At 42.4% G+C, this 10,519-nt stretch overlaps 1 protein-coding gene across 1 annotated transcript; it reads left to right on the top strand.

Annotated features, from left to right (window-relative positions):
* Nucleotides 1–9,565, top strand: rrp12 (ribosomal RNA processing 12 homolog). The gene is made up of 34 exons (XM_085369304.1): nucleotides 1–184; nucleotides 1,261–1,484; nucleotides 1,603–1,686; nucleotides 1,801–1,877; nucleotides 2,207–2,312; nucleotides 2,398–2,514; nucleotides 2,665–2,803; nucleotides 2,915–3,042; nucleotides 3,136–3,234; nucleotides 3,332–3,423; nucleotides 3,509–3,620; nucleotides 3,719–3,819; nucleotides 3,929–4,043; nucleotides 4,127–4,269; nucleotides 4,347–4,468; nucleotides 4,569–4,633; nucleotides 4,732–4,894; nucleotides 5,457–5,611; nucleotides 6,100–6,167; nucleotides 6,529–6,622; nucleotides 6,734–6,892; nucleotides 7,008–7,088; nucleotides 7,174–7,279; nucleotides 7,390–7,497; nucleotides 7,589–7,746; nucleotides 7,820–7,911; nucleotides 8,016–8,171; nucleotides 8,264–8,436; nucleotides 8,529–8,639; nucleotides 8,719–8,765; nucleotides 8,857–8,935; nucleotides 9,045–9,112; nucleotides 9,203–9,285; nucleotides 9,385–9,565. The coding sequence occupies exons 1-34, from the start codon at nucleotides 46–48 to the stop codon at nucleotides 9,485–9,487; spliced, it is 3,867 nt and encodes a 1,288-aa protein (XP_085225430.1). The 5' UTR covers nucleotides 1–45; the 3' UTR covers nucleotides 9,488–9,565.
* Nucleotides 9,566–10,519: the final 954 nt, after the last annotated feature.

Consider the following 10,519-nt stretch of genomic DNA (forward strand, 5'->3'; position numbering starts at 1 on the left):
TCGGGCACAGTTGGTGGTGTAACGTGATTATTTTCAGTCCCGAAAATGGTGAAATCGGGGAAACTTCGCTCTGGGACGGCGTCGAAGCTCAAACGGTGGAAAAAAGGACACAGCAGCGACTCTAACCCGCAGACGAGTCGCTTCCGTCAGGCTGCTAAAAGCCGCTTCTTCAGCCGACCCACCGGTAAGCGTTCCCTCTACACGTGGGTCTCCGGCTAGCGTTAGCCATTTAATCTTTCTAGGTTTTGACACAATCAGCAGCCACATTCAAGCTGCTGGCAGAAACTTTAACGTCATATCGCCACATCTATATCTTTTTGTCAGGTTAAATAACTTGTATGTCAGTTTAGTTTTAGAGCAACAGCTACTTGTGTGTTTGGAGCTCAAAGACCAAGCTATCATCTTTAGTTGTGTAAAAGTATCTGCCCTGCACCTATTAAGCCTAGAAAAGATGTGCTTTACAATAAATGTGCAAAGTTTGTCAGTTATTAGACGCAAATGTGGTTGTTTTGGCTCTGTAGCCAGCTGATTGTATGAGCAACAGCATGTTTAGGTTTGAACATCCAGCTGTGATTTGAGTATTTACATCAGCACACTGGGTGAAGCGTCCCCTTTACTTATCTGGTCTGCTTAATTATGAGAGTCCAAAGTAACTAAAGAATAGTGTAGCAATAGTTAGGATGGTTATTGGTAAGATATTGTTGTCGTCAGTGGTGATCTAAGTTCAGACTGTCAATTCACTTTATTGATTCCTGCTCAGTTTTTTTCCTAAGACTAAAAGGTTGGCCTGTACATATTTTCAGCATCAGCTGTTTTATTATTGAGTCTGAACATATTGTAGAAACAAAATAGGAAAACTGGTTGCATCGGACTAAGGTGTGCAAAGGCTCCAATACTTTGGGATTGTCTTTACTGTTTTGGAAATGTCTGAAAAAGCATGCATGCATGGAAAATTAGATGATAGGTTTGGTGGCATGCAACTATGATTGACTGGTTGATTTGGTAGTGGTTCACAGTTAGCATGCCTAAATAAAAAGCAGCTTGGTCTCCTCCTCTTTGGGAAGGTTAATTGATTTTTTTGTTTTTTTTTCCCAAGTCAACCACATGCTTGTGCAGGTGAGGTTAGGTAATCCGTCAGTCAAAGGGAAAAACTAAAGGTCGCGCTTTCTTGCACATCTGTCTCCATGTCTAATTTGGGGTCAGAATTTGGTGTAATAAGGTTTTAGAATTCAGTTTTTGTTTTTTGTTTTAACCCCACAGGAAAGAGTGATCTCACAATCGATGCTCTCAAGCTTCACAATGAGCTGCAGGCCGGTCCGCTGGAGATCGGCACTCGTAAAGATGCCGCCATGGAAGAAGAGCCAGAAGAGGCTGTATCACAAAGAAGTTCGGGTACCTTCCTCAGTGGCCTATCAGACTGCTCCAACCTTACCTTTAGAAAGGTGCAGCGCTTCTGGGAGTCTAATTCAGCTGCACACAAAGAGGTGGGCATCACTTTTATGATGGGCCATTTATTGATAACATTTTAGTTTGTGTGCTGTTTATATTGTGAGCAAAGCTGGACAGTGAGCTTCCCTGCAGCTCTAACGTTGTCTTCTACAGATCTGTGCCGTGTTGGCAGCCGTTACTGAAGTGATCCGCAGTCAAGGTGGGAAGGAGACTGAAACAGAGTACTTTGCTGCTTTGGTGAGTGCTTTTTTTAAAAAGATTCTTTTAGATTTTATGGTGTGGTTTGCTCGAAAGGCAACGTAAATCAAGGTTTTGTTTTTCAAAATCCACTAAATCTTATTTTCCCCTAAGATGACCACCCTGGAGGTTGTGGATACAGCAGAATCCCAGGCTGCAGTGGCATACCTCCTCAACCTTGTCATGAAACGGTAGGACCCAAATACTTAAATGTTACTCCACTAAGCAGCACTGTTTCCTCACAATAAGAAGTTTCCTGGTTTGAACCCTGGCTTGGGACTTTTTTTTTCTCTCTCTCTTGAGTTTGCACGGTCTCTCAACCGTGGGTTTACTTAGGCTTCTTCTCACAGTTCAGAGACATGCGTGTTAGGTTAACTGATGATATTCTCCACCCGCCATCGACAGAAAGTAGAGAAAGTCCTTAAAGTGTTAAGATATATAAGCGTGGCTTATAATGTCCACAATAAATTCAACTGGTGTGTTGCATTTTTCCATCTGCTTGACGTGTTGCATTCCTTAGTGTTCCTGCTCCGGTCCTCAAGTCGAAGTTTTCCGACACCACCAAGGCTCTGATGGATGTCATGTCCAAACAGGCCACATCTGACACTACCTCGGCACTCAGATGGGTAAGTGGGCTTGTTTCTGTGTCTGTTTGGCTCTTCTTTTGACAACTGCAGCAATGCTTAGCTTTGTTATTTTTCTCCTCTGCAGATACTGTCATGTCTGGCCACTCTATTGAGGAAGCAGGACGCATCTGTGTGGACTTACCCATCTACTCTCCAGGCTTACCATGGCCTTCTCAGCTTCACAGTGCACAACAAGCCTAAGGCGAGTCCCACCAACCTGCTCGTAACTGCTCAGCCACACTAAACAGATGCGTTCAGTCTGTCTTGGATTTACTGCTCATCAGCTGTATTAAACATTCAGTGAAATACTAAAAGTGAGGACATTTGTGCCATTGAATTTTTTTCCTTTCAGGTCCGTAAAGCAGCACAGCAAGGTGTTTGCTCCATTCTTAGAGGCAGTGACTTCCTGTTTACAGAAAATGCTCCAGCCCATCATCCTGCTGCAGTTACCACAGCCAAATTCTGCACAAAAGAAATGGAGCAAGCAGGAGGTGAGACAACAGGTTTATTAGGACCGCGGGTTGTTCTCTATATGATGAAGATTTGTGCGACTCTATGGCTGTCCAGCAGGTTGTGGGTAATGTTTGTGTTTTTCCCCATAGGCAGTAAAGAGGACACAACCGCACTCCATGTGCTTGGCCTTTTGAAGGAGCTGATGGGGACGTTTCCTCTGGGAGCTGTCAAGTCCTGTTGTGAGACTCTGCTGCGAGTGATGACACTCAGTCATGTGGTGAGAACACAAAAATATTCATAGGTGCTGCCAAATCCCCCTTGTTCATCATCGTGGATACTCAAATATAGGTGTCGATGTCTCTGACTGTAGTTGGTGACCGCTAGTGCCATGCAGGCCTTTCATCAGCTGTTCAGCGGGAAGCCCAATGCTTCGACGCTCTCACCAGAACTCAACGCACAGATCATCACTGTGAGTGAACATAAACCAAACAAGATTTTTAAAGTTCGATTTTTAGTTATAATACAAAGCTTGGTGTGAAAACTCAATTGTCATCTCTTATCTCCAGGCTCTGTACGATTACCTGCCCAGTGAGAATGATTTACAGCCGCTGCTCGCTTGGCTTGCTGTCATGGAGAAAGCGCACATTCACCTGGCGAGGTAATAAATGAAAACAGTACAACAGATTCCCATAACTGTGCATTTTCCAGTCCGACTGTTGGTCCACAACATCCTTGTCGTCTAGTTTGCAGAGTTCTCTGAGTTTGGGTCACCTCCCTCGCCTCTTTTCTGCTGCGATGTCCTGCTTGTTGTCACCTCACACTCAGGTGGTTTCTGCAGCCACCAACACATTAAAGGTAAGGGACAATGAAGATGGGTATCTTTAGCAGATGATGATGTAAATGCTTGTGTGCACGCTCCCAGATGAAGATTTATTCCTGGTTATCTCTTCCAGACGTTGTTGACTGAATGTGTTGCCTCTCCTATGGATGAAATGGGCACCGTCACTGGCACAGCATCTTCAGGGAACTCCTCCTATGTCTGCAAAATGTTTCGGTATGTTTCCTAGTGTTAAGCATGCTAGTCTGTCCTTTTTCCTTTTTGTTCTTAGGAACTACATATAAATGTTCATCATTACGATTGTGGCTGTGCATGTGTGTTTCAGTATTGTAGAAGAAGGATTGTCCTATCGCTTCCATGCCTCTTGGCCGTTTGTGCTGCAGATTCTGGGTTGCTTCTATCGAGTTGCAGGGAAACAAGCTCATCCCATCATGACTAAGGTATTGCCACAAAATTTTGCTGATCACTAGGCTGTCAAAGTAAGATAAGTTTGCTTAACTCAATGCTTTTTTGTCCTGGACAGTCTCTGCAATCTCTGGCAGACCTGCGCTCCACTCCTCATTTTGCCTTCAGTGGAGAGTTGGACCTGGCTGTAGGAGGAGCTGTGGAGAGCATGGGGCCCGAAGTGGTGCTAGGTGCCGTGCCTCTCAACATCACTGGCTATGAGTAAGGACACAAACATAGTAGTATTCTTGATGTTTTTATTGCTTAACAAATTAACAAACTTTTTTTTCTTTCTTCAGCGATGACTTGGAGTTCCCACGCAGCTGGCTGGTCCCAGTCATAAGAGATCATGTGAAGAACACTCATCTTAGTTTCTTCACTTCCTATTTCCTCCCTCTGGCTTCTACACTTAAACAGAGAGGTAAACAAAAAGGGGTATGGTCCTTTGGAGGGTTAGGTAGAACAAAGGTGCATTTTCTGGCTTGTGTGTACTGATAGATTGCTCTGTGATTGTGTTGTAGCTGTAGAGTTGGAGCAAACAGGGCAAAAACTGGAGGCCAAAGTCTATGACACCTTACAGCTTCAGGTACTTTTACAAACTTCATGTAAATAAGTAAACAGAACCACTTGATGAATTATTACAATTTTTTAGCGCGTGTTGCTTTCTTCTTTTTCTTTCTTTAGATTTGGACCATGCTTCCTGGCTTCTGTACGTGCCCTGTGGACGTGCTGACAGCTTTTAAAGGCATTGCCCGCACTCTTGGTATGGCTGTCAATGAACGGCCAGACCTGAGGCTCACAGTATGTCAGGCCCTACGCACCATTATCAACAAGAGCTGCTCAACAGGTAGGAAAACACATGGTCAAACAGTAAGAGAACAATATAATCCTATGTCTACTCAATTATGGAAACATTCATAACCCTGAGTATTTTGGTCAATATTAACATCGTGTTTATCCAACATGATTATTCATTAACTTTAGAAGCAACATCCACTTATTGAACTTAAATGTCTCAACAGTGGATCACCTTAAACTTTGAATATAAGTCGATTACAACAAAAATGAAATTGAAGTGAGATGCAGAGTCATAGAGGTAAGATTCAGAAAAAGACCATGAAGCCTGTCACAAAGAGCACATTTGGAGGCCAGTGCCACAGCGCTGGTGGTCAGAGCTTTCAAAATGGGAGGCCTGGAGGTTCACATGAAAAGAAAAGACAGAAGTTGATTTGTATAATTGGAAGAGAAACAGTCCCTTAATACAAGATCATCATTTCTTTATGCCCTTTATCTTGTTGTAATAATTGAAAGATAAAAAGGTATCTGGGGGTTAAATCAAGTCACCCAACACTTGAATCTTCTAAATTTGTTCATTTACAGTGTTTTGTGTCCTTTTTTTTCCACTGCAGAAGAAGAAAAGGCCGAAGTGGGCCGCTTCTCTAAGAATTTCCTGCCCATCCTTTTCAATGTGTACAGCCAGCAGCCTGCTAATGGAGAGTCTGGAACCTACAGGATGGCTGTGCTGGACACCATCAAAGTGTATTTGGGTATCACTGAAATGCCGGTTAGTACGGCTTATTTTTCTTGCATTCTTTCGCACTAAATTGCATGCAGTTACTGCCATATTGAACACTTTTTGAAGTGCTCCAGTCATTGAGAGCTGATCATGCACTATATGGTCAGAAGTACTGGGCCACCTACACTTTGCCATGAAGCTCCTGGCACACAGTTTTTGTGCTGATGTTAATGGCAGAGGTGGTTTGGATTCTTTTACAGACTATGAGCCTCAGCACTCAGTGTGCCTGCTCTGTAACCTAAATGTTTCCATTTCCAACAATGCCACTTGTAGACATGTAATAACCTGACTTGTTGCAATGAGCTCTTTAATATGATGTGTGGCCCAGTACTTTTCATACGACATATTTCAGCGTATCTAATCTGAATTTGTACAGAAATTAATATATTTATAGGCAATCAAGGCCATCATAGGCCATATTTCTTATGCTGGTTTATCACTAATGATAATAATAAAAAAAAAATATCAACCCTCAGATGATCTGCACATTCCTGCAAAAAGCCACAGAGAGGTTGACCAGCGCAGAATCAAATGAGTTCATACGGTAAGTCATAAATGAGAATCTCTTGCCATCACCTTCTCTCCTTCTGAATCGGTGATTTATATACACTGAGCTACATGAGCCAGAGGATTAAGAAGTGAGTGACATTGGTCATCTTTTTAAAATGTAATAGTCTGCTCAGGGAACCTTGGGTCTTGTCATTCATTTGGATATTATGCAATATCCACTTAGGTATGGGTGGAAAAAACCCCAGTGCACCTCTGATTTCACTCTCTGATGCCAGCAGTCTCCTTCAGCAGAAAATTACACAAAACCTGATCAGGAACAGCTTGAGGAACGAAGCCTCTAAACATCCCCCATTGTCTAATTGATTCTTTTTGTTTTGGCTTTATTTGCATTTTAGGCTGTCAGTGATGGATCTTGTCGTTGCTATGGCTCCCTGTGTTGATGAAGTCACCATGACTAAAACCTTTGAGCTGATAAGGCCATATCTGGAGGTAAGAGCACTTGTAGTTTCTGATTTAAACCCATCAAACTTGAGTAGTATTCTTGTTAACTGTGTCTCTGTTGGTGCATTTTTAAAAAAAATTGATTTATTTCTTTTTCAGACAAAAGAGCCAAGCATGCAGAAGAAGGCGTACCGTGTGCTAGAGGAGATGTGTGGAGGAGAGAGAGATGCATGTAGATTGTTTGTCATGTCCAACCTGGAAACACTCAAAGTCGTGCTGCTTGAGACTCTGAAAAACGCCTCTTCACCTGCAAAAAGGGTGAGTGTGCTGTTTGAAAGAGAAGTAAAATAAACGAGACACTCAAAGGGACTTTATATTTTGGTTTATACTGCTGTCTGATTTTTATCTTCCTGTTTGTATTGCTTTTCCACAGCCGAGACTTAAGTGTCTGAGCCACATCGTAAGAAGGTTAAATGAAGATCACAAAGACTTTATCACCACGCTGCTGCCAGAGGTATTGTCACAAACAAGTGCTGGCAAACACAGAGAGATGGACTACTGGTTTTTGTCAGTTTTTATAAGGATGTTGTGTCTTTCAGGTGATCATATGTACGAAGGAGGTGTCTGTTGGTGCTCGTAAGAGTGCCTATAATCTGCTGGTGGAAATAGGAAATGCTTTTGTCCGCTTCTGTGGAAATACTAAAGGTAACATACATACATATTGTTTCTGCTAAATTTGCACGGACCCAAATCTTTCCACAAAAAAACTTGATTGTAAAGGTTTGTAATTAGTTGCGCTTCCATCTCTGATCCAGATGCCATGGAGCAGTATTTAGTGATGGTGTATGCAGGACTCACGGGCTCCGTCACCATGATCACTTGCGCAGTGCTGGCTCTCACACGCCTTGTGTTTGAGTACAAAGGTAGGCCTGCTGACTTTCAGCAATTCAGTGGTGTTGATTTCAAGGTTTAGAGTCTCGGACTGGATTCAGTGTGCTTCCTTTTCTTTCTCAGACTCCATAGAGCTGACCACCATGGAGCAGCTGCTGCAAAACATTTGTCTGCTGCTGTCGTCTCATACCAGAGAGGTAGTGAAGGCTGCCTTAGGCTTCATCAAGGTCATCCTCTTCATCATGGACCCCAAGACCCTGGCCTCGCATGTCACTGTCATGGTATGTACTGTACATTGTAGTTAATGGAGTTGCATTATTTTATTTTATTAAATATTTTGTTGTTTTTGTTCAGATGGAAGGCATTGGAAACATTAGGGATGATATGAGAAGGCACTTCAGAACAAAGCTGAAGAACATCTTCACTAAATTCATCAGAAAATTTGGGTAAAGGCACCACATTCTTATAGATGCCATCAGGGCTCTGTCAGCTAGCTCGTGGCTCTAATTGTGTGTTTTGTTTTTGTTTTTTTTCCTTGCTGTGTGCTCAGTTTTGAGCTGGTGAAGAGTATGCTCCCTGCAGAGCACCACAAGGTGCTAGCAAACATCCGCAAGGCTGAGGCTCGGAACAAGAGGCGGAAACAGGCCACAGAGGAGCAGGACGACTCTGAAAGCGAGCAGGAAGCACCTAAAGCAAAGGGTGAAAGGTAGGCCGCTGTTCCCAACATAAAACCCTGCCTTTTATCATGCATTTGCCCATCTCCTTCCTTTAAAAAACCAAAAACTTTCTGCCCTTAAGTATCGAGGAGATTCTCGCTGAGTCGGACAGTGATTTGTCAGAGGATGAAGGAAAGACTCGCGGTGCTCAGAAGAAAGCAGGCAAACAGCAGAAAGGACGGGCTTGGCTCAAAGAGGGAGAGGAAGATGACCCACTTAACTTCCTTGATCCTAAGGTTTCGCAGAGAGTGTTAGGTAAGACCATCTGTTTTGTTTTCAATGGGTGCTTTTTGCCTGCAGTTTAATTTCTGAACAAAAGTATACTCAGTTTTGTTGTCGTTTCATAGCCACAAACCCAGAGCTGAAGAAGAGTGCCAAGGCTGACCACGGCTTTAAAGTGACCTCAGATGGACGGTTGATCATTAAAGAAGATGAAGATGAGGATGTAAAGGACAAAGGTAAGTGAGATCCAGTGCTGATCCGTACATTGCTTAATGTGTGATCAGACAGTGATAACAATTTAAAAAAACCTCACAGATGGAGGTGAGATGGAGGACATCCTGGAAGAGGCTGGAGTCAAAAGTGTGAGTATTTAACCTTCAACCTACAGAGTTTGTCTTCTCTGGGACATTTCAGCACAATTTTATTTACTCTGTCCTTTCAAAATACCCTCAGAAAAAGTCACAGAAGAGGAAGTTTAATGATGACAACTTTGATGATGAAATGGACATCGAACCCCAGTTGAAATATAAAGGTAACTTAAATTGAATTAACTTTTTTTAGCAACTTAAACAAGTTGCTAAAAAAAAGTTTAAGCAATTTAAAACACGTCATACTAATTATACGTCTTCTTTTTTACGCAGCTGGAGGTTCAGGTATCCACAGACCCCTCGGACATGGCCAGGAATTTGGAGCCGATTACAAATCAAAGGTGAGTCTGAGAGCAGTAACTGGACTGTGATGTGGTCCTAGTTGTGAGCTGTAGTTCTGAATGGTTATTCTTTGGTCTTGCATTCCTCAGAAAGGAAAAGGAGATGTAAAGAAACAAGGGAAGCTTGATCCTTACGCTTACATCCCTCTGAAGAAGGCCCAGCTCAATCGCAGGTATGAGCAGCTGCTGTTACTGTGTAGATCTGTAAAACTCTGAAAGCTCTGGAGTTTAAAAATTTGGTTGGTAACATATTTTTATTTATTCTCTCAAAGGAAACGTGCCAAACTGCAGGGCCAGTTCAAGGGCATGGTGAGAGGAGCCCAGAAGGGGGCGCTGTCTGGAAAGAAAATGCAGAAGAAAAAGAGGAAAGCCTGAAAACAGAGTATTTTCCTCACTGCACTCTAAATGCACTGTGTGCAATGGCATGTTCATGTATATGCCAAACGTTTGACTTACACAGGATTTGTGTGTGTGTGTGTGTGTGTGTGTGTGTGTGTGTGTCTGAGTCTGATGAGTGTCTACAAAGGTGAAAGCAGTGTGTTATTAGACTTTGACATCTTTAAATGGTCCCTGACAGCTTTCACAGCAGCAGATGTTTTACAGGCTTCCCCTGCCTTAATGGTTTTTGTTATCCTTTGGCTGTACATCAGAGAAATGTTTCTGCTATGATGAACACGAGTATATTTATGTGCTGAAATATACAAACAATATTGGAAGTGTGATGCGTGTCCTGTTATGTGTTCTTTGGTCCCTTGAGGGTGCTGTAGGCTTCTGAATAGTCGAAAAGCTGCATTCCCGGAGCTTTTACAGCTCAATCTAAATGCACCATTAACTTTGTGGAATATTTGAACCTGTTATTGCTACTTAAGAGACTGAATCAAACAATGTAGGTTGCTTGTGCTATGGGGGTTAACATAAATTACTGTTATGTGATTCATTTTCCTTGGGTTGCTGTGAAATAAGTCGTGTCAGCTACTTAAGACACATAAGAAATTTATGCCAATTAATTGTATTTTAACTTTTTCTTTTACAATAACCCCTAATTCCCAGTGAAACGTGGTTTTACATGTTTTCTAGCAGCATTTATGTGTAAATATATGACAAATGTATCACCTATTTTTAGAATTGTGAATTTGAATAGCACGTAAAGCAGTTGTCAGAATTTAGGAGTTATTTTGCAGATAGCTACACCTGATCAAATATGCCAATTGCATGGCAGTAAATCAGTACACTTAGTTATGTAGACTTAGTCAAGATGACCTGCTGAAGTTCAAACCAAACATCAGGATGAGGAAGAAAATGGTTTTAAGTGACTCAGACTGTGTTGTGGTTGGTGGTGCCAGATGGGCTGGTCTGAGTATTTCAGAAACTGCTGATCAGCTGGGATTTTCCAGCACAACCCTCTCT

The sequence above is a fragment of the Diplotaxodon limnothrissa genome, linkage group LG13, assembly GCF_057381915.1.
Source record: "Diplotaxodon limnothrissa isolate DT_005_m linkage group LG13, D_limnothrissa_male_GT1.1, whole genome shotgun sequence".
NCBI lineage: Eukaryota > Metazoa > Chordata > Actinopteri > Cichliformes > Cichlidae > Diplotaxodon > Diplotaxodon limnothrissa.